This window comes from Gopherus flavomarginatus, chromosome 3, assembly GCF_025201925.1.
Source record: "Gopherus flavomarginatus isolate rGopFla2 chromosome 3, rGopFla2.mat.asm, whole genome shotgun sequence".
NCBI lineage: Eukaryota > Metazoa > Chordata > Testudines > Testudinidae > Gopherus > Gopherus flavomarginatus.
Window position 1 is genome coordinate 105,553,570 of NC_066619.1, and position 24,399 is coordinate 105,577,968.

The window sequence follows — 24,399 nt, forward strand, 5'->3', positions numbered from 1 at the left end:
TTACCTTCCATCCTGATTCTGCAGGTGTGACTTCCCCCACCCTTTATAAATCAAGTTCTTTTAAGAACCTGATTGATTTCAGTGTCCTGAAGACAAAGGGCCTGGTCTGTGCTCATATTGCTAAAGCAACTGGTTGGTATATTATTCTCAAGCCTGCCCAGGAAAGGAGGTGAAGGGGTTTGGAGGGAAAGGGATTCTAAGTGACCCTTCCCTGTGTAAGTTTTTGGGTAAATCTCTTGGTGGTAGCAGCAATACCATCCAAGGACAAGGAAAGGAATTTGTGCCTTGGGGAAGTTTTAACCTAAGATGGTAGAATATAAACTTAGGGGGTCTCATGTGAGTCCCCACATCTGCACACCGGAGTTTAGAGTGTGTGTGGGGGGGAAACCCTGACAGAGTCCATGCAGCTATGCATGCACTCTACCATCTCATGCTGCACAATGAGTTATATAGGACTGCATGGGGTAATAACCCCTCAATTCTCTCTCTTTGAATGTCCAACAAATAGTCCAATGCAGGGAGGGGAGCAGTGGATCTCCTGTAGGGCTACATATTTAGAAATCACCACTAGTTAAATTGTCTTTTTTCCCTCCCTCCTCTAAATGTTTGTATAAAGCCTTAATCTTCCCCCTCCCTTTCTTATACAATGCTCCATATTGACTGGTTCACAATTTCACATGTGAGTTTATCTGAATGTTCACTCAATCAAATCCACCAACACTGAAATTCCAAACAAGGAGTACATTTTATGCGCTGTTGCAGAATTCTATTTGCCCTCTTTCCTGGGGCAAGTAATTTTCTTTCCTGATGGGTGAATAGAATATTATAGTTAGAAGCCGCAGGAGCTATTGAGGGCCATAATTCTACGGCAAGAACTTTGATTTTTTTAGAGGCCTCTTCCCACTCCCCAGAAAGAATCATGTTGTCACCCCAGCCAGCCAGTAAACAAGACTAAATTTTCAATACTTGATATGTCTAGCATAGCCCATAAAATAATTTTAACATTTTTATTGTATATAAAAGTACTTGACTTTCCAGTTCCCAAGCAAGACTTACTGATTCAAGCAATACTTCAAGTGTTTGCTATGACAAAGCCATGACTATCAATAAGGCAACAGCCTTAGTGTGTGCCTGGGCTGACAATTTTCATAATTTGCATTAAGGCTACCTTGTAATTATATGGTTGAAATTTCACACATCCACTGAATTCAGGTTCCCACAGCAAACATATCTGCTAAACTGCAGATCGATAAAGGCATTAACGTTACCATATATAGTAACAACACATCTGCACAAAGTGGAGTCAGGGCTATTGTAGGAAAGATAACACAATTTGGGTAATTCAAAGTTAAGTTTTTAGCTAAAACTGTGGATTACCTGGGGAGGGTGTTGGCTTTTTCTTTTTAAAATGTCAGTATGCAGTACACAAGCTGAACCCACCATTTTAAGTTTGCTATGTTAAAGCAATTTGATGACAAAAATAGAAATAAAAAATGGGAGTTCCAGACAGCAGTTGTACATATTTTTATTTTGAGAAATAGATGTTTCTTAGCTATACAAAATTCAGAATAAACAAAGCACCAAGAAACATTATCAAATGTACAAAAACATTACAGAGAAATAATTGTTAGATCAAAGCACAGTAAATGGATTTCATTTTTGAACAGTTCACAAATATTCTAAACCAGTGCAAATTTTATTGCATTAATAGAATACTTCCCAACTCATTTAATAAATTGATAATTTATTCACACTACTTCCTTTTATCCTCATTAACGTTCAGTTTATTTTTAATCTCCTAAAAGGAGTTCAGTGTGCTTGTAAAAAACAGGAAACATAATCCCTTATATTTGCATCATTGATCGATGCAGAATGAAAGAAAAAAATATCAATCTACAGTTTCCTTTTTAACATGAATCACAAAATACAGCACAGTAAAATCAGAACTGCACCCAACTCAACTGTTCAAGGTCAGCATTTATGGTTTACAAGGGGGTGGGGGTTGTTTCTGAAAAAGTCCACAAGGAAAAGCTGATATACAGAAGGTTTCAAATTGTTAAAGAATTAATTTGTAAAGGCTATCATTAATTCAATAAAAAGATTTAACAGTTAATGAAATACAATTATTTCCATTGAAGAAATTGATGACTGATTAATGTTTAAAAACAAATTTCTACTTTAGGCTGGATTCCTCAGTTACATTTTTTAAAACGTTTTTAAACAAAGTTATAAAAATATAGATTTCTATGGTCTAATTAACACTCACTTTGCAAACATACCCCATGCTGCAGTTATTTATATGAAGATAGTAAACTCAAGCTAAGGTACATGTATATCCTAAAATTGAGGCAGTACAGAAAAACATCATTCACAGTTAGGGTGGAAAAAGTCTCGTAATTCACAAATGCAATGTAAATTTAGAGTTTAGCCGACATGTGAAATTCAGCTATAAGTAAGACTAACTTAGTAGTTTTTTGAGAAAGTGGAATATAATTTAGAGAGACGTTTTCTACATAAAACAAATTTTCAATTAAGATGTTATTGTCAACTAGTATTATATAAAAAATGAAGACAGACTATAGCTATCAGCATTGTACACAGATGTTCTATTTTCATGGTACGTTGCATAACATTTTAATTAAGTTTTCTATTCTATATACACACAAACTTTTTGGAATCTATTGCATTTTCATTTACAATAATTACAATTAATCTTTGTAATGTTCTGGAATTTATTCACTCTGCACATCCAACACTCAGTAAAAGTTCTCTGTTGAGAATCTTGATTTCAAACAGTTAAAGATCCCATTTAACTTTACAGAAAACATAAATCCCTTGTTTAGTAAAGGGAAACAAGGCAGATTTGGTACATTTACAATTAGATGAAAATTGCAAAGTACATTGCGTTCTTCATATAGTTAACCAGTAATCCAAAATTTTAAAGACCATGTAAATTCAAAGATTTTCCTGTTAGTTATCTGTTTTATGCTAACATGCTCCTTTTAATATCTCTCAGGTTCACTCGATCACATACACACACTTCCGCATGCTTGCAACCAAGTTGCTCCCAGCTCCACTTAACATGATCATTTTGGTTTGGACCCTGACTTTCTGCAGCAGGTTCTTCAGGCAATAATCATCTGCAACCATTATCTTTATGATTATAAATTTGGTTTCCAAAATGTATACAAGGAAAACATCTCCATCCCATTCTTGGCTGCTGGTTACATGTCAGACTAGAACTGTTCTACGCCAGGGGTTCTCAGGTTAACAAGGCATTTCTTTTCCTGCTTATGTCGAAGAAAAGAACTGGGGCTGAACTCAGATTTCTGTTTGGATGACACCTGGGGGAAGCTCACTCATACACAATGGATGTATGGTAATTTGGATCACTGGGGAAATATAGTTCAAAATGTTAATTCTTAGTCAAGCAGCTTCCAATTTTACTCATTCCCCCCACATCCCCCTCTCCCCAGAGTTTAATAGGTTATTAATTTGCAAGGAATCATTTATAAATTTCTTTAGAGCCTCGAGGAGGGGGAAAATCCATTTAAAATGCAAATGGAAGAGTTTTAAGGAATTGTCCTCATGCATTTGGGTCAGATTTTCGATCATCTGAGTATTATAGTATTCAATCATTCAAGTCTAGTCAGGTGCCATACCTGTTTTCCGAGTACCGTCATAGGAGTTTGCATATTCCGATTAGGTAAGCATTCATCTCTGAAAATCCAGCTCTAGGACAACTTGCCTCAATCTCTAATGTTTGCAGCTAAATATTTCATACAAAAAAAGTCAAAGGATGAGAAACAGGAAGTGATATGCGGTCAGAAGGAGGCAGCAACTTAGGAGCTCTCAGTATTTGCTTTACTCTAAGTTCTTGTGAGGAAATCTAGCTGCATGTTAGATGAAATATTTTGATTATATAATCACCTTGAGGACTTTCACTTTTTCTCCTGCATAATGGAATCTATTCTAGGGTCAGCTAGTTAACCAGCTGTTAAAAACTAGAATTAAAAACCAAGCAGTTTAAAATAACCCAAACTCTACAACAAAATAACGGTCCTCAACATGTCCTGGATTCTCCTGTTCTTTTTAAGTTGGAAAGTAATTGTAAGCGGGCTTTTTGACTTGACTTCATGTAGTTTCAAACCGTGCTTTCAGCTAGCTGGGAAACAGGTAAGTACAACAGAATAGAGACTACGTTAGAACACGCAGAGGCATCAGTCTGATGTAGTAAATCCAGGGACATTAAATCTTCTACAAGAATGATCCAGGATTGTAAGAGTATCCTGTTTACCTCATTAGCCTTAGGAAACAAACATTTAGTGCTAGATACCATGGCACACAAGCTACTCTGGATGTTTACACAAGCCCAGTGTCATATTGTTGAAGATTTGCAGCAATATATATGAGAGGGCTGTTAAAACAATGCAAACTGATTAAAAATGTCATCTACAATTATGTCTAAGAGGGTGAAAAAGGAATCCAGTTATTTCATTATTACCCAGTAGGCAAAACAACATATTATAAAGATCCTCTGCAGCCGGGAAAAATAAGGGTTGCTAAATATTTAGGATGCTCAAAGAGAATTGCTATTTAAATTGCTTCAAGGAGCCATAAGGCTTAGCTGCTTATTATTTAGGACGATCAGTGAGAGGTGATAATTTAATCTGTGTGCTGCTGTACTTTTAAAGCCAGTACTAAAGTAAAGTATTAGGTACAATCTTTGCCATTTGTATAAAACTTACTTAGATTAGCAACTACTATAATGCAAGTGTAAGTATTCAAGAGCATGCTTCACAGGGATTTTAAAATTTAAAATATGAACAATTAATTACATTGGTGGGGAGGGGAGCAGAGAGAGAAAAAATCAAGCACCAATTCCAATAAGAAAACAGCTCTATACTCGTTGAGTTGGTCTGAAATCTGCAAAACAAACAAATGAACTCAAAAAGCTAAAAATGACAGAAGAATTGAGATAAAGTTCTTGTACTGTGCTTGTGCTTCTTTGCTTTTGAGAATTGAAAATGCCCAATATTTTCATGGAGGGAGAATTCTAAATGAACTTACTATACTAACATGGCCTAGGATCACCAATTGCTATGTTTGTTTTTTTTAAAAAATGTGAGCATCCAGCCTACAATGCCAAAAATATTTTCTGATACAAATAGTGCAAAATCCATTTCTTTGAAGGAACACATATCTTATAAAAATGTTATGTTAGCAACATGTTAAAAGTACTTTGTTTTGGGGGGAGGGGAGGGTTAGTTACTGGCACTTTCAATGAGATCCTAGTGCCCCTGTAAAGAGTTTAAATGACTGAAGTGTGAAAAATGAGTAAAGATTCTGGCATGGGAGTAGTATGAGCAGATTACATTCAAGCTGAACGTGAGACTATGCGTAAGTCACTTTGTTTTAATAATTCATTAATCCCTTCTCTCAGTTGCTTCTTCCAGGAGTGACTTCCTCAGTAAGGTATGGTCATGTACTGATTCAGCACATTTGATTGAAGCAGAAGCAACATGGCTATCCGCAGTTGTTGCCATGTAATTTAGTTATGGAAACATTTGAAGTCGCAGACCAGTGTTTAAGTTTCATCTTGCGGAGGACATGACAAGTATTGTCAAGTAGCTGTGTGAGTTTTTCCATCTACTGGCAATCAGCTAAACAGGGTTTTAACTTTAAAGACCAGTCCCTTGAACTCTTCAATTTTTCTCTGCATACACAACTTTAAGAGTTGTATATAAAGATATGTATTGTAATAAAATATTGAATCTGGACCTACAATGCAAAATAATTATCCCATAGGTTAGAAAGATACCAGGTATGGGGCAACAGTGCCTGAAGCTGCAAGTTCACTTCAAGGGGCACTTTTTTTGGCGGGGGGGGTGGGGGGAATCTTAATTTCTGGTCAATATTTGTTTATGTCAAAACCTTTGTGCACCCTAGTTTCATTAAACTATCTCTGTAGCTTGCAGAAAGACACCCATCTCCTAACTGCTCAGGGCAGAAGCCCATCATTGTTTGGGAGAACAAAGCAATATAGTCAGATTATATCTAATTTCACGTAGCAGGACACTGACTAGAGAAAAGCTAAAGTTTTATAATATAGCCAAAATGGAAGGGTTATTGTCAGTCAATAGATGTTTAGATTATTAACTGAGACAAGGACTACTGTCAGAAAGAGAGGTAATAACTAAAGCTATTGTTTGGTATTGTGACCTGTCTAAAATAGCTTCATTGCAAGTCTCAATTTAAGGGTTCCAGAAATATGTACACACATGCTGCACCCATATGCAACAAACAGATCTCTCTTTACCAGTGCACTTAACATGCTTCTTGGCTAGAAAGGCAATCAAAACATACACTTATAAAATATCCCAGCACTGATGGTCCTTAAGAAAGCCACCAGGTAAATGCTTATTGACCCATCATCTCCCTTCTCAACTATTTGATTATGAAGATGGCGGACAAGCAAGAAGAAACAAAATATATACAGAAAAATAAAGTTAAGGCAGATAAGCCATTCAAGATCTGAATATCCTTGGCATTAAGAAGTTTTAAGGTATTTTATAGCACTTTACACTATTTCATGAGATGACAAAAATCAGAACTCGTCCCAAAGAGAGATTTGATCTGGATACAACTTGCTGGATTTAGTCTTCTTTTAGGAACTTGAATCCAAATCTAGATATTCTCAGTTTTTGTGAAGTTCCTTCACCTCTTCCCGCATTTTTATATGACAGGTGCTCCAAAGCATTTCCTGCACCACTCCACACTGCTGCTTGGTGGCGCATCTATTTTCTGCATCTTCTCAAGCACCTCTGTTGTTAGACTTTTATATGCAAGTCTGTACTCACTGTCAAAGGCCTCTGGAATAAACAGAGCGTAGCTGAAAGTGCTGCTTAAATGACTTCAAGTGCACAGCATAAATATTTTCCACAAAAATACATTTTTAAAAAAAAGTTTATCACTCTGCAAGATCTAGCTGTTTTAAATGAACGGTAACTGAGAAGCACAAAAGCAACACTTATATTAGTATTCATTAGTTACTCCTGAAATAAGGAAGTCTGCCAATTGAACAGCTGCTTAGAAACCCCTGAAACTAATGCCAATTTTTTGAAGTTAGTTAGCTATCCTGAGCCTCTCTCTTTAATATATTTGTGCAAATAAACATTATGCATATTTCACAATATTTTCAAACTTACCGATATCAATGTTCTCTCTCCCAAGCGACACCAAAGACAGGAAAAGGATTTCTCTATAAAAACTCCTGTAAAATATTTTAAAATGTGAGTCAATGGAAGTACAATCTACCCGCAAGAAGTCAATGCTGAAAGCATGTTTATCTCCTATAAACACAGCTTTTTTTAAACTATGTTTCCAATGTTATTTGTACTATAAGCGGCTTGTTAATCAGTCTTGTGAACTCACGATTTTATGAGTCCCGCAGTTTTTGGTGTGCTGCTTTGAGCCCAGCTCCTAGAGTCAAGAGCTATATGAAAAAGCTCATCTTTCATTAACAAAAATGTTTTAGCCACCACGCTTATGGAGAAAAGGTTGAAAATGTGACACACGCGCCCCAAAAGGTTCGCAAACTGCAAGGCAAGTGAAAAAAACCCAAAATGTATTTTTTAAATTTCTCATGGATTTTTTGATATTTGGCATTAGGATCCTGTGTTTAGTTTCAGGATATCAAATTTTCACTGAAATAGAATTATCCACATATTAAACAAATAGGTGTATGCAGCTAGGAACAAAAAAATAAAATAAAATAAAATAAAATTAGAGATTGTATTAATGAATAAAGTGCTCTCTTTTTAACATCTTGAAAATACACAGTTTCTGTACTTCAGTCACTACTCACTTAAGAATGGGATAGGCTTGCAGAATTAAAGACATCTGCACAATACTCTTTTGCAAACTGACACAGAGCTGGCCTCTTGGTTTCATACAGTCACTGCATTCTTTGTAAATCAATTTAAATTGCGGCTAAATGAAGAAAGGGAACAGCCTACATCTGGGGGGAGGAGCCGGCGGAGGAGCGGAGCCAATCAAGAAGCTCAGAGTCATCCCCAAAGGTGGCAGCTGACTGGACCCATCCCAGGTCTCCTCAGAGCAGGGGTCTCAAACATGCGGCCAGCCTGCGGAATTATTTGCTGTAGCCCACCAAATTCCCCACGTCCCCCCAGAGTTATTTCCTACAGCTGTCAAGCTCCCCTCACCCACCACCCCCGCAGCACGCCATGTCCCCCACCCCTCTGACTACCTCCAGGCACTTCCCACTGCCAAACAGCTCTTTGGCAGCGCTTAGCACTTTCCAGGAGGAAGGGGGGAGAAGCGAGGAGCCACATGCTCAGGGGAAGAGGCGGAGAACAGGTGAGGCAGGGGCAGGGATTTGGAGAAGGGTTTAGAATGGGGGCAGAGAAGGGGTGGGACCTCAAGGAAAGGGTGGAGTGGAGGCAGGGTAAGGGACAGCAGTGGGCTTTTGTACCTTTATATGAAAAGGTGTCGGTGATGCGGCCCTTGGGCCAATGCACTAGTTCTCACGTGGCCCTCATAATGATTTGAGTTTGAGATCCCTGCCTTAGAGAAAGGGTCACTGAAGTTCTCAAGCACTCAGAGCGAGCGTGTGCAAATGAACATGCACCACTTGGTACTGAGTAGCCTTTGTAGGAGAAGGAAGGAAACTGCCAGCCTGGCTACAGAAAGAGTGAGAAAAGCACAGACAGGCAAGACTCACCCAGGCACACAAAATTCCTCTTTACAAGATGGGAAACTCCGCCCCAGCTACCAAGAGACAGCTAATACCCCAGGAAAAGGAGAAGGAGTTCAAGTAGCAGAGACCAGGGAATTACACTCCTCCTGGGCAGACATGAACAAACTGAGTTCAGCGAATTGTCCCTGCTATAATAATTAGATAGTATAAAAACTACATTCAACAGCTTTTTTTTTTTAAATATAAAGTAACTTTGGCCCCACTCCTCTCCCCAAAACAAAAAGAAAAAAAAAAGTGTCTGTGCCCCAAAGCATCATGCTCTAAAGATTCATCTTTAGATAGTTATTTGTGTGTTGGTGCTTACAGCGGTGCTTGCAATTCCAATCAAAAATGGTAGTTGCACATAATGGTAGTTTTCAAAGTGTCATATCTATTACAGTTCACAGTAGAGTCACATTACGTGACTGAAGCGTGGTATTCAGTGCTCTTAATACCATGTTCTTGTATGGAATACTCCTCCCCCTCCCTCCCAGCACCTCCTGCATGCCACAGAACAGCTGATTGCAGCAGCTGGGAGGCACTACTAGGAGAGGGGGGCCATCAGTGGGCAGGAGATACTGGGGGGGGAGCTGGCTCCCGGTGAGTGCTCTAGCCCTGAAGCACCCACGGAAATGGCACCTATGGGACATAGGTACTCCCTCCAGAACCCCAATATCCTCTCCGAGTACACACACCCCTCCAAGTACCCCTCCTAGTACACAAACACCCCTCCAGTTCCCCCGGTGGCAGCATCCTTTTTTGGCACCTGAAAGTAATACTAGGAATAAAGGTAATAAATATTCCTCAGCCTCCAGATGCCAGTTTTTCTCCCTTAATCAAAACTATTGTGCAAAATGCAGAGCCGATTACTCCTAGCCAGCAACTCGCATGCAGCTGAACTTCAGTGGTTGTAAAGATAGTTCATTGGGTGCTTTCAGATCTTTGTGATGTGAAGGTTTCAATGACAAATGTAAATGTGCTACATTTATGCAGTGAGGCCCAAGATCTCCACATGTTTTGTATCTGCTTTTGCTGTATATTTACTTCACTTCTGATTTTTTTTTTAAATCAGGTTTTGTGTATGCAACTGGGGGTTTAGCTATCTGATTTGCAAATAACTGAAGCAACTACATGCACAGGAGTAGATCTACACATGCCAGAATCTTTATAGATCTCAAAGTGCCCATATGAAAATCTGATCCTAAACATCTGGGAGTCTCAGAGGGGGTATGTATGGGAGACTGTTACAACACTTAATTGGTATGTGATCCTGGTGTAGATTTGGGTATGAGGGTGGGGGAAGATAATAGAAAACACTGTCCCTTTACCTTTGTCGTTTGATGTCTGGTTTAACTTTCTGCAGAAGGAGGTTGATGGGTTCAACAACATTGTTGTGTTGAATGCTCAGTTTGATGTTTTCCACTAAAGTGCTTGTTGCCTGCTGATCTTCTGAAGCTATGGATGACTTCTTCTCCACTGAATCTGGTAGGAGAATGAGGCATTTCAGACCAATACAAAAATAGATGCAATTCTTAAACTGTCTCTCTCCCATAAAACATGCAGTGAGTACAAGACATATGTGGTCTTTGCATGCAGAGACATTTTGTCCATCTTGCAGAAGTTTCCACTACAATGGAATGGCTTTGCCTATTTAGGCATTCTGTCACCCTTTAGTGTGGCAGAAACTGTGTAAAGCATACACGCTCTTTGAGTATGTCCTGACAAGGGAGCACAAGAGACCAAATTGCCTCTAGTTTTTGACATGTATATTTTTGTAACAAAATCTTTGTATATTCACACGATATAAAAATGGTTCTTTTAGTGCTACAGTATCTTGTTAATTTATATTGAGTTCAAATATATTGTTTCCAGGTGTAACACAGACACACAATCAGATGTGTTTGATGCATGTGGCTGAAGGCTACCATGTTTCAGCCATGCTGCATTAGTTCGTTAGCTGCAAATTGAACCGAAGGTTAAAGTACATTCTAAAGACAATAAAGTTAGTAATATTTATGCCATCAGGCGACCCTGAAGACCAGTTTGTAAAGAAAGAAAAGTGAAGCTGCCATTGCAAAATGTGGGCTACATGCTACCATTAGTGTAGCAATGGTGAAGCTGAAACAGAAATGTTGCAACAATGATCATCAGCAGCTGATCTAGTCAGGCATCATTTACACATTTACCGCAATCTTTTGGTGCATGAACTGGTGGTTCCAAAATGACAATGAACTGACTTAATAAAAACAGTGCATGAAGGGGGCAGTGGAGTTTAGATTACAGACAGAATCAATACATAGCAAAGTTGCATAGTAAGCAGCAAGCAAGGGGCATTTGATGATGAAAGTCACACCAGACAGTGATCATTCCAAAGAGTTTGGGATAGCCTGGCTATAAAAGCAGGATTCAGTGCATTTGGTGAACATATTTTCCTGTTTTCCAGATATTTTCTGAATTTACTGCAGGTTCTCTCAATGGTACTATTTGGCCAGTTTTTTAGCACAAAAACATTTAAAACAAACTCTTTGTTCCCTTGTTTACATCATATGAGTTTGTATTGGGGGGGCTAATTAAAGTTATAGATACACTATTGAAAGATTCAAGTTGTCAGTCATGTTTCATATGGATGTCACCAGCCCCTTAGTAAATAAAACAAAAACAAAGCAAATGACACTATCATCCTCCTCTGGTTCTCCTAGTACATTTTTTGGTTCAATCAGTTTGCTTAGATTTAAAGCTCCTCTGGGGAGGGAACTCTTCTTCCTTGGTGTTCTACAGCTCTGAGCTCATTTCTTAAAGTTAACACAAGAAGAACAGTTCAGTGCAACAAGAAACTATTTGAGACTGATATAATACAAGAGTACATAGTACACTGCACATGCATGTTTCAAAACTCTCCTGCTGTAGTGGAAAACCATGTGAATTGAAGCTAGTGGCATAAACACTATAGCTACACATGGTGAACTAGGATGCAGAAAGGTGGTATATACTTTTTTTTTTTTGAAAACAAAAGCAAAATTTTATTTTAGAAAATTTTTTCTTTGTAGCGGTTCTTCCCTTTCTTGCTGTGTTACTGACATGTCAGTACAGCCATGAAAGTTCAGACCCATGCCCTTACTGAAGTTTATGTACGGGCTGCCATCTGATCAAATCCTTCCCCTATTTTCTATCTGATATATAAACGGGCAAAGAATATGGCAATTTGTATACAAAGGAGGAAGACAACAAATGCTTTCATATCAGGTTTCGCATTGTTTACATTGTATTGTCATTCAAAGTGTGGTGGGTGCTTTGCATACAGAGGGGAAGACAGTTCTTGCCATGAAGAGCATACAATCTATAAAGAAGTCACAAGGTAAATAGAAATGTTTAGTGTCACCTCTCAATCCCCACTCCACATACACTCACGCACACTTGTTTCACTTACTGAGATTTCTCCAAGTTATATATAGAGGCTCTCCAGGCTCTTGGTGAAGGTTGATGTTGTCCCACAGTAGCTGGATGTATACTAACTTACTGTCTTGAGACAGAGATGACAAAGGAAGCTAGAATGAGGGAAAGCGAAGTTTAAAGAGGTCAGCACAGGATCATGTGATTAAAAACTTGATAACAGGCCTAAAAACTGTTATTTCTTATCTCTGTTGCTGAAAAGATTTGTGATATTCATTTTGAGACACAAAAATGGAGAGGCTAAACTGCAGATTTCATTTGGTAGGAACTGAACAGCGTATTGTTTGCACTGCAGTACTGAGTGGCCTTTTTTCTTTATTAAGCTTAAACTCCATCCTGCGCGATATAGGCTAAACCAGAAAAGACCACTAGTACTGGCATCTATTCAGGCTGTATTGATATAAACACATTATTATTTGTATTGCATGAACACTTAGGAGCCAGAGTCGCAGGCCACGGCCCTAGTGTACTATGCACTGTACAAATGCAAACAAAGAGATGGTCCTTGCCCTGCTGGTAGTTTGTGCCCGAGGCACTACTAGCAGATGGTGATCCTGCTGTAAAAGGTTTTACATTACCTTTCTGTTGGTTTCCAAGCTCCAAGAAAGGAAAGCATTTGGACTCTGTGTAACAGGTGGGACTGTTTGTATAGCAGGTTGGGAAGGGCAGCTGCTCACAGATATTTATTAAGAACACAAAATTATCCCTAGTAACACCACACACCTAGTTGGTTGTTATTGCAGACACATAAAACTCAATTACAGCTCAAATTTTCATAACTTTTGTAAAATTAGAAGTGCCTTCTGAATGACTATGAACTTGCTGCATGAATCGGAAGTGAGAGATGGACAAGAAAGCTGTGTAGCTCATTCCGAGTCAGTGTAGGCTTTCCCCTGATAACTTTACATTTAGAGCAGCAAGTTCCCATTTAGAAAAGTTAATGGTATTGGGGGAGAGGGGGAAAGCATCACAGTGACTCATATTTTTCATGAACAAACAGATTTATTTTGATGTTCCAGCCCAATATCTGAAAGAGATTTCACAGTGTGGTAGGGAAGCTGCCTTGCTGTGATGTGTTATAACTAAAAGCTACTGTTCATGAGTAGAATTCCCCAGAGCTTCTTTCTACCCCCCGACCATCAGCAGCCATTGAGAAGAATCTCACTTAGTAGCTTTTGAAAATCGATAAAAGGATGTAGTGGCATTACACCCCATATTCTTCATAAAGCTATGATTATGGCATAACTAAGATATATTTTATGCAAGATGGGTCATGTAAGAGATCATTGGAAAGGTTATGATTTATTGAATATGATTATCCTATTTGTATGCATGTACCATTTTTATATCTGAAGTTAGGAATATTGTCTATGCATCTGTTACAAATGTGTTTACACCTGGGGAATGCCCACTAGATGGAATGCAATCAGTCTGGATGGATGGTTGGGAAAGGCCACTAGGGAAAACAACAAGTCTTTCAAGATGCTTATCTCCCATCTTCCTGGGAAACCTTCCTGGGGATGCTGCAAACAGCCTCTGAGTTATGGCTGCAGGAACATGTGACCAAATCACCTGGTATTGGACTCCATGATGATAATGTTTTTCCACTGATTGGGGGTAGGAATCAAACTGGGAGACAAAAGATTCACGTCATATGCAAAATCTATTTAAGGCAGAGGAGTGTCATCATCATGGTTCGTTCTTCATTGACTCCCCATCCAAGAAAGGGGACTCCTGGAAACACTTGAGAACAAGACTGGACTAGGGGAGAAGGACTGATCGCAGGCAAGAGGGTTGTCTGGCCTGTGAAAAGAATATCTGGAGTTTTAAGCTGCAAGCAAATACTGCTTGCCTTCAAGAATCTCTGCAATCTGCCTACAACAACATTTAGGGTGAGAATTTGCTACTTATAACCATTTTCTTTAGTATATTAAGCTTAGATTGCATCTTTGTTTCATTTGCTAGGTAATCTGCTTTGATCTGTTTGCTAAATCACTTAAAATCTATCTTTTGTAGTTAATAAACGTACTTTGTTTTGTCTAAAACCAGTGTGTGTGGAAATCATAATTTGGGGCAGAAAGCTGTGTATATCCCTCTCCACATTGAGGGAGGGGGCGAATTCATGAGCTTAGGCTGTACAATTCTCTGTGCAATGCAAGACGGTACAATTTTGGGTTTTCACTCCAGAGTGGAGTGTCCACTTGAGTACTGGGCAGCTCCTTAGCTGAGCCTTCCCATGCAGAGCTGATCTCAGCATCTGTATGAATAGCTGCAGCTCAGTGCATCCCTACCCTTATGTGTGCTGGTTAAGTGCAGTCTGAAACTTGAGGGAGGGCTTGGCTGGCTTGCCTCAGCAATACAGTGTAAAGGGAGGTCAGGCTAGTGGGCCAGGCGGGCTCAGTGGTACCCCAGTCCCAGGCAGCACCCCAAAAGGAGGATGGATAGGGAAAACCCCATCAGATGCCTTGGCTAGAGAACAGTTTGACCAGCAGTCAAGTGCTCTTTTCACGCATCATCATCATTCAAGACAGGACTCTTGTAAAAGGAATCTTATTGCCAATATTAGAAGTAGAAATGTACGATTTGGTATTAATAGTTTAAAATAATCTAGATTTTTTGTTTGTCAAGGAAGGTTTTCCTGACATTTTCTATAAACAAAAATAATTCAATATGTTGCAATGTTTGTGCATGACCAATTACTCTTAAGGCACCTACCTGGACCCCGTCATTACAGTGTTCCGATGTCAGAATGAGTCCTGGCAAGTTGCTAGGTAGATCCAAGCGCCGGAAATACCAAACTAGGTTCCAGAAAATGATGGGATGTTGGTTGATAAATGTAGATGTGTGAATCACTTGTTCCCCTTCATTCTCTAACAAGGATTCAAGCTCTTTACGTAGCACCAGAGGGCTCAAGTAGGGCACAGACAGAGGGAGAGGATTGGGCCTTTTCCCTAAGGGATCCTGAAAGAACAGCAGCAATTTGTTACTTTACAAAGTCAAAGACTTCCAGCCCCCAGAAATACTTTTGAGGATCATTTCCCTTAGCAATCTTAATTGCACTGCTGCAGAACTAACATTTCAAAGTCTTTGGAGCTAATGAATGCACAACAGATATACCGGGGCTGTCGATTTTGATTTCTGAACTTTTCCTTCTCCTTCCTCACTAAAACAGAACTTGTTAAAATTGCTCTACAGAAGATTAAAAACAACGTTGCAATACATTATAATGCAAGCCCATCAGGAGGCAGCTTAAATGGAAAACAAACTTCATCGTTGAACAGTACCCATTGTAAGGCCATCAGAAGGAGAGACATCCTTGTTTAACATGGAAGTACTTACTGTAATGAACTCCATTCTCCTGCCCCTCTCTCTCCTCACAGGAGATACCATCTGAACCATTTTTTGGTGGGGAGGACAGATGGTACATGAAGGGAATGACTTGCATATAGTTCTTGGAATAATGTGCTATTTGTTATTATTAGATGGTCAATTCCAGAAGGCTGGTCACTTGTTAATAAATTTCTGATCCCTTTAGAAAGGTTAAGGAAAAGTCTGTATTTCCAGAGGAAGAATTTCAAATCAAGAAGCACTACTTAAAATGTATTCAGGAAAGTGAATCCTTCAACCATGTCAGAGCAACTGAACCATGGAAAGACCTAAGATATCAAGACACACTTAGAAGAAAATATTTTACTCTTACGGAAAGGGTCAATATAATAGTGCTCGCACTATTCAAGAATGGCAAGCAGCAGTACATCTCTCAGGATGTTGTTCAGGCAGAATTCATCAGCACTGGGTTAGATTCACTTAATATCAAACATCTTGTTTGCAACCTACCACAACTTCTTGCAAGCTATTTGGAAGACTAACTGTTGAAATGCCATGAGATGGTCTGTGTGAGAGATCAATATTTTGCAGAGGGCCTCCGACACTGTGGCTCCGAGTCAAAGATGCTCCTCGTTTTGATGAATTGATGACAGACGTCTTCATAGCCCTGGGGCCCTCACTCTGTTCTTCTGGCACATCACTATTTGGGTTTCAGAAGAGACTATGTTAACATATTGCTACTCAGCAACGCCTACTGACAGACAGACAGACAGTAACCAGAGAAAGACTCACACAGATGTACCAGCAGTTTTCTATTGAAAGGAAAGTCTCAATCATTGGGTTGGCACATTATTTCACAGAAAAACTCAGCACAATATAAAAAAAGTCACATTTTAAAAGAACATTTCCATATCAACTGTGAAAAGCACTTGAACGTTTACAAGTGAAACCTGCCATTATGGAGTCTATGACTCTAGTGCAGCCACCTTGCTTAGAAACAAAAGTTGGACAAGAACTTCAAGGTACTTTCTATCAATACCTACTTACCATTTCAGATGAATTTATTTTGGTCATGCTCACATTTTACATCACCTTTCCTTGTGTTTGCTCTCTCTGAATGGTCATGCAATTGAGTTTTACGCATAAGTGTTCACAGAAAGCAAATTTATAAATGACATGCATAAAAGTTCGCAAAAATCTTTAATTTTAATTTCATACTAGAAGTGCTCCCACACTCTTGCTGCAAGGGAATTGAAGCAATACTGTGTGACTCAGCTGACCAGACATAACTAAGCAGTGCAGCTCATTCAGAAAAAGGCACACAATGCAAATAGTTCTGAGAGTATTCAATCAATGCACTGCACACAGTTGAACTGATCTTTAAAATTCGGTTACTTTATAACAAAACTAATTTTTTTTTTAAAATCAGTCTTCTTCCGCATATTTTACGGCAGGAGAGGGGTTAAATTCTTGGGATGAAATTTTAGTTGCAAATTATCTGTTTGGCTCCACTGAGACATTTGTGATAGAGTTAAGAGACACTAATGTAAGATGATAAACCAGTTTAAATCTTTGAACATAAGATCAACTAATATTACACAATAAAATGTCATGTTCACACCTTAAGAGTCTCACTCAGAAGGGCATAATTGGAGTTACTCAAATTTTCCAAATGTAAAATTTTAAAGTTTTCATTAAATTTGAGTTTGAATTTTCAACAATTTTTTTATCAAACACCCCCCCAAAGAAAAAAAAACTGCTTTTTTTTTTTTAAACCAGTTCTACACATATTCTACTCAACGTAGGGCTACTGACTCTCATGGTTCTTCACAAACTGCCACAAAAAGAAATAGCTTTTCTACAATATAGTGTTAATATTGCATATTATAGAACTGCTTACGCTAAGCACTCCAAAACCTCTTACCTTAAAGAGATGATTCTGAACAAACTGATTATTTCCATAATATAATAAACTGTATTAATTAATTAATTAATTAATTGCTCCAAGTTCATGTATAACTGAATTATCAGATTCAACTGCAGTTCTATAGGCAGACTGCTTTTAAGGCACTAATTCATAGAGCTGAACTTAAAGCAATTGTCTAATAAGTATATTTACAAGGTGCAAAAAGTGAGGGAAGACCAACCAATGATAATAGTAAGAATGACTTTTCTATATCATATTTGGCACACTAGTGTTTAAATATACAGTGGGAGAACAGTATGCTAAATTTTCACTTTTCAATAAGACACACAATATTGAAAGTGCTAGTAATTTCTAATAGTACCATCACAAACTATTTTGTTTAGAAACTAAGAACTGTTTTCCCCTTTCTCCCCTCTACCTTTGCCCAGTGGCAGAGCTGATTTCTTCAGGTATGGTCTGGTTGGGCTTTAGGTGATCTGAAAAACTGATCAAATCAGCAACAGCAGGACTGGACATAGGTTTCTGCTCCAGAGGATCAGCGGTTAATGGAATGTTTCCACTATGTAAACTATCTCCAGATGTACTTGGTTTCAGAAAAAAGCTAAACAATGACATGACCAAGAGAAAGAGGAGGGGAGGCATTAAACACAAGTTTATGTATGTTTTTTAAAAAGTGACTGTAAATATTTGGAAAATCAAATTACAAAAGTACAAAAGAAAAAAGAAGCACTGTACATAAACCCTCTTCCAATATCACAACAGTAAGACCTGCACTGAGCTCCAGAATGCAACTGACATCCCCCTCTCATTACTACAAATAGAGAGAGAAAACACCAAACATGTGAAGTTAGTCCACACACTACCCTACTTTGCCATTTGCAGAATTTACAAAAAAAAAGTCCACTTTGGTTTGGGTAAGTAACCACTTTAAACAATATTTTGTTATTTCACAATAAGATTTGCTACCTCAAGACCATGTATAATTAAGGATGCAACATAAATATCATCTTGTTTTCCTAGTGATCTTTTATGTATAAGCTTTATAGATACTCTGGCTCTCCCAGGCTTACTTAAGTCATAAGGAATAGGTAGCTTATAGCTAGTTCATACCACTAATGATGATGTGCTATGTGAGATCATTTTAAAATTATGGTCAGATTGTGAGATTTTTGTCATCTGTCTTCACCATTCAGTTTAAGGTGGCAGAATACAAAGTTGTTGGAAGGGCTGTACAGAAAAAGGCTCTCTGGGCTATGCGTCTCATGGTCCTGTGAATTAGCCAAGTTCTGTACCAACTTAAAACTGATATCCTGCAATAACGTGACTCTTGCTAAACCAGTCTTGGAATGAAAAGCCTTGCTTGTTGAAGTTTACGAAGTGCTCTATTTATAAAACCATTTTGAAAAGCTAGTTGAAAAAGCTGTACATACATTAACCTTGATATAAAAAAACAAAACAAAAAACAGACAGATTCTGCCTTCCAAATGTTTACATTTATGGGGCACACACTCAAGAAAATGAGACGTTTGGCAAGTGTAAATGACTAACCTGAGAGTTCAATCCTTTCTAGCTGCAATTACTATAATCTTCAATGGCTTACAATATTTTTAGTATGCTTTATCCCAATCACGATTGTACAAACAAGGAAACTGCTAGTGATGGGTCCCAGCTGTATATGGTAATAAGTGTCTTTGTTTTGTTCCTTCCCCTAAAAAGCCTTAATGTCTGAATATGAATAATTTTATAACAAACACAAATTTTGAAGATGTGTAAAGTGGGAAAGGTAAAACTCTTGGCAAACCCACTAACCTCGCAGATCCACGCAAGTCTTTAAACTCCACATTAAGAAGAGGTAAGAAGGTGTTTTTACAAAATGGACACGTGGTGTTTAAGTTAGAGTCATCTGCAGCCCATCCAGCCATAATTTCTTCATCATAAACCAATGCTCCACAAACTCTGCACTGAGAACAGCTTGACATCAAGACCTACAACAGAGAAAGAATATTAGCCTTTGTCAGGCAGTTTTATAGGTGTAGCGAACACAGTGGCCCAGCAGATTTGGCATCAGAATGACAGTCTGAAGATCTGGATTCTATTCTCAGCCCTGCCACTTACTTGCTATGCTAAAGGTCACTTGGTTAGCCTTTTTGTGGATTGCTGTCTATCTATAAAATGGCAACAATATTCATCCATTTTGTCAAGTGATTTGAGATCTATTAAAAGACTATGTAAGTGCTAAATAAAGAAAAACAGCTCTGACAACATTAACACTGACAAAATGCCTCTAATGTGTTTATTATAAATCTGTATGTTCCTGTTTTTACTAGGCCTTTACAAATAAGGACACTTTGTAAAAGCTTCACACATTGAAAACATGGATGTGTGGAGGAACACTGAAGGAATCTGCAGCTTTTCTCAATCTCCATCACAAGGCAGGAAGGAGTTCAAATACACATACTTACTCCTTTTACCTTTTCTACCATGAGATACAATTCTGCAGAATTACACTGGTCTACAGTTTTTGAGAAGTCGTCTGCTTCAGAGATAAAATGTGATATTTATTATGTATTTTGATGTGCTGAATTCAAATATGACAATTAAAACAACTGTTTGGCTAGTGTTTCTAAGATATTTAAGTTTTTACATTTTACGTCTATGTATACTGTGTAGATAGTAGAGTTTTAATCATAAATTGTAAACCTAGGTCTTTTCATGTGTTTATGGTTGCTTTACATGATAATATTTCACCTGTCCTGTTTATGTAACACTTTAAAAATCAGCAAAAGGGTTATATACATAAAATTTATTATGAAACAAAAGGCAAAAAACTATTATGTACATAGTTTAGTCCTATTCCGTGTTTACTCGGCGCTTCTTGGCTTGTCTCTTTTATTCATCTCTTGTCACTGTCCAGCAATAGTCTGCAAGCATTGATGGGCTCCATTTGCCCTGATAGCCTGCCAGGAGATTCCACTGCTGTAGTCTGGAGCCCAACAGCTCTGCCTTACTCTTGGTTAGTTCCAAATCCCTGACAAGGTCATTCAGTTCACCTTGTGTTATGAGGTGTGCTTCAGAGGAGGAGGATGGGAGAAAATGTGGGTCCTGTGACATTGACGGTTCAGGACCAGAAGTTTCATCCTCTTCCTCTTCCTCGTCTGACTCAAGTGAGAATGATTCTGGTGCATCAGGAACCGGCAGTCCTTCTCCGTGGGGTACTGGGTGTATAGCTGATGGAATGTTTGGCTAATGCACAGTCCACTTTTTCTTCTTTGACATACCTTTCCCAACTGGAGGCACCATGCAGAAGTAACAATTGCTGCTATGATCTGTTGGCTCTCTCCAAAACATTGGCACTGCAAAAGGCATAGATTTCCTTTTCCTGTTCAAACATTGGCCAAGATTTGTTGCACTAGTGTGGCAGCATATGTGTGGGGCCCACCTCTTGTCCTGATCTCCAATTTTGCAGCCAAAAGAAAGGTGATAGGCTTTCTTAACCATAGTGGTTATACTGCACTTTTGTAATGCAAAGTCACTTCACCACAAACATAGCAGAAGTTATCTGCACTGTTCACACAAGTACGAGGCATCTCTGCTCACTTTGGCTAAACAGAAATGTGTCCCTTTGCAAAATCAAACACTGACAAAGAAGAGAGCACCTGACACTGTATGATTTCTAGAGCTGATATAGGGCAATTTGTTCAGCAGAGTGATGTAAGCTTCGTTATGATTGCATCATCCATGACTTCTAGGAATAACATGATGCAATTCATATCATGTATGACACAATACCAGCTTCAGATTGCATCATTCATTGTTTTGCCTAAAAAGCAAGTACTGTCCAAACCCAGTCATAGATTTATTCATAGATCCAGTCAAAGATGTATTTTAGTCATTTCTGGTTTAAATTGAGATCCCTTCCCTTTATAACTCATTTATCCTCCGCCATTCCCAAGTCAAGGGTCGTATATACTGACCCAACAGCATATCTTGAAAACTAGAGCCAATCAACAATTTTAAGCATCATTTTCGTTCTCAGTGACCCAGAATTAGTAAAGTTGGACTACATTTATTTCAGAAGCATTTTGGCTATAGAGCAGTGTTATATGTAAAACAAATTCCACACATGGAGCTGGATGTTGAAACATAGCTTGATGCCAATAATGTTAAGTTTTGTAGTTCTAGCTGTGATCAGGAAAGATCTGGGTTACATTCAGATAGTAATGCGAGAGAGAGATATTTTGCTCTTTTTTACTTGGTTGGTTGAAGCAAGTTTTCACTGGTGGAAGTCCCAGGACTTGGTGTGGTCCAGTTTTAAAAGAATCAAGTAATGGAGAAGAACACAGTGTAGGGAAATAATTCTGCACTGTCGGGGTGGAGGGCAGACTATATGACCTCTATTCTTTTCAAGTCTATTTTCTATGACTCCCATTTTCTTGGAGTTTCATTCCTTGAACACAATGGGTTGCACTTCAAAGTCTGTAGTAAGGATTTTCTTTTACTATCCTTCATTTTTCAATCACACTATGTCGTGCAACAGTTAGATAGGCTCCTCAGTCCTCCAGGAGATCAAACAGTTGTTTAAAAGAGAGACTGTTTGGGTCCTGGACACCTGAATTGAAAGAGCTACAAGAACTGCTATCATGAGGCAAAGCTGTTTGTGTTAGTCATGCAGACACCAAACAAAAGGTTAAAAGGCACCAACAGGCAGCGATGGGAGATGCTGAAGGCAGCATGCTAATTCAGTTTCCCATTAGGCCTTGTCTACACCACCTTGGTAAGTCAACCTAAGTTACACTACTCCAGCTATGTGAACAACATAACTGGAGTCAACATAGCGTAGGTCGACTTACCACAGTGTCTACACTGTGCTGCATCAACAGGAGTCACTCTCCCTTCAACTTACCTTACTCCTCCTGCTTCTGTGGAGTACTGGAGTCAACTGGAGAGCACTCTGCCATTGATTTAGCGGGTCTTCACCAGATCTGCTAAATCGACCCCTGCTGCATCAATCAAAGCAGCGTAAGAGTAGACATGGCCTTAGTAAGGAGTTGTTATCAAAGAAGAATGATTCTGAAGGAAATTGGTTGTCTCCCCCCCCATTTATTTAAATTCATTTGTATTCAAAATTATTGTAGGATTTGACCCTGAAGGTGTTGAACTCCTCCTAATGAAGTTAACAGAATGAAAGGGCATTTTGCACCATGAGACTATAAGAAGCCCATATACGGAGTGTGTTTCTTTATACCAAAATATTTTTTTAAATAAAAACTTAGACATCATTTTACCTCCATTGCACAGTTCTGGAAGATGCTGGACAAACTGGTATTGTGGGAGGAACCATGTTCTGACTTCTCAGAATCCAGACCTTTCATACTTCTTGGGAACGAAACCTCACCTGTATAGGAGTAGTTAGATTCTTTATCCAAAGTAAATGTAGTTTATTTTTCTTCAGATGGATAGTTTCACTAACACAGACAAAAAGTGACATTGCCAAGACTACAGAAGAATTAGTTCCAAGGTTCTGTATCAGTTTATAGCAGCAATATTGGTATGTAAACATCACAATAGAGTCCTATATCTGCCATCAGCATTTCTAAGTAGTTTTTGTGCTTCATTAAGAAATATATGATATATTGGCACAAGGAAATTGGGGGGAGGGGAGAGGAAAAGTGATAAGAATGATATGATATGTCTAACAGATTTCACCAAAGAGCAAAAAGAATTGTCCAAGTATGTGTTATTGTACAATGCCTACAGCTCTTGAATATTGATATAGCCACACGAAGAAAAAGAAAAGGAAACCAATGAGAAGAAACATCAATCTAGGGGTGTAAGTGTCACATCAGGTGCTCACTGGCCATGGCTGAAGCAAAAACTAGGATAAGCCTGTGGGTAATACTAAGGGTTGCAGGGGGAGAGGTGTCAACTTCTTTAGTCAACCAAAAAACCCCTAGCAAAATCATCAAAATCCTGCTGCTCAAGTGGAGTACAGGCTGGGAGCAGTTCCAGATACAAAAACCCCATTAGTCCCATTTGTTCAGAGTCCTAGTCAACTTCTGTCACTCTCAGCAGGCAGTCTTGACTAAGCCTTTCCTTGCCCAGGGAAGTCCCTCATCTGCAGGCTGCGATCCTTAGGTCTGCAACCCATCTCCCTCTAGGCATGTGCGTTCCCCTGATTAGGGCAGCCATTCTCCAAACCTGACTCCTCTCCCTTATATAATATTCCCTCCTGCTGAGAAGTACGTGGAAGGCCCTTCCTCCAGACTTAACATTTCTAGTAGATGTTGCAGAATGGGGCTAATTTAAATTCCAATATGCAGGATAGACCATTAGCCCCTTCCGGTCCTGGGCCAGAGTGGTTTGTAATCCTGATCACTGAGGATATCAAGGTTCATTCAGTTTTAGAACTGAGACGATGACACCAACAATGTACACACTTAGATATACCCACTAGCCACTTCAAAGCTTCACAACAACTCAGCACTCAGCAGCTCCTATTATTCAGAGCTGAGCACTTGATGATCTGGCCACATCATTAGATGGCTAAATGAAAGCACTTTGAAAAAACCTAGCTGCTCATTTTTTATTTATTAATATTAACATTCTAGGGATACTCATGTACAGAATGCTGATTTTATATGAATAAGTAGGTTCAGCATAGCTATAAGAATTAGACAAAAAAGAAAAGATGTAATATCTTCCAGGCTCTCCAGACTCAGGAAATCCTGTTACAGCTGACCATCTTATACAAAGCACTATGAACATATTTTGTTCTACATAACAAAAACATGTATTCACTATGTTGTACTTACAAGAGAAGGCTATTAGTCTTTCCAAAGCGTATCAACTCATATTTGCAGATTAATTCTTTTGTATGATAGTGCTACTGATCCCATTGCATTGAGCCACTTCACTCTTGTACTGATGAACAGCAGCT

General features: G+C 38.7%; 1 protein-coding gene across 7 annotated transcripts in view; it reads right to left on the bottom strand.

The window, feature by feature from the left end:
* Window positions 1-1,509: 1,509 nt before the first annotated feature.
* DENND4C (DENN domain containing 4C) overlaps window positions 1,510-24,399 on the bottom strand; it is a 105,084-nt gene continuing 82,194 nt past the window's right edge. For all 7 annotated transcript variants that reach the window (XM_050944089.1, XM_050944086.1, XM_050944087.1 and 4 more), the window contains 9 exons: window positions 22,748-22,857; window positions 19,272-19,447; window positions 17,881-18,063; window positions 16,046-16,235; window positions 14,924-15,169; window positions 12,186-12,303; window positions 10,087-10,240; window positions 7,209-7,273; window positions 1,510-6,872 (listed from right to left, as the gene is read on the bottom strand). In XM_050944089.1, the coding sequence (XP_050800046.1) occupies window positions 6,736-6,872; window positions 7,209-7,273; window positions 10,087-10,240; window positions 12,186-12,303; window positions 14,924-15,169; window positions 16,046-16,235; window positions 17,881-18,063; window positions 19,272-19,447; window positions 22,748-22,857 (1,379 nt within the window). In that variant the 3' untranslated portion in view covers window positions 1,510-6,735. The remainder of the gene's footprint in view (window positions 6,873-7,208; window positions 7,274-10,086; window positions 10,241-12,185; window positions 12,304-14,923; window positions 15,170-16,045; window positions 16,236-17,880; window positions 18,064-19,271; window positions 19,448-22,747; window positions 22,858-24,399) is intronic.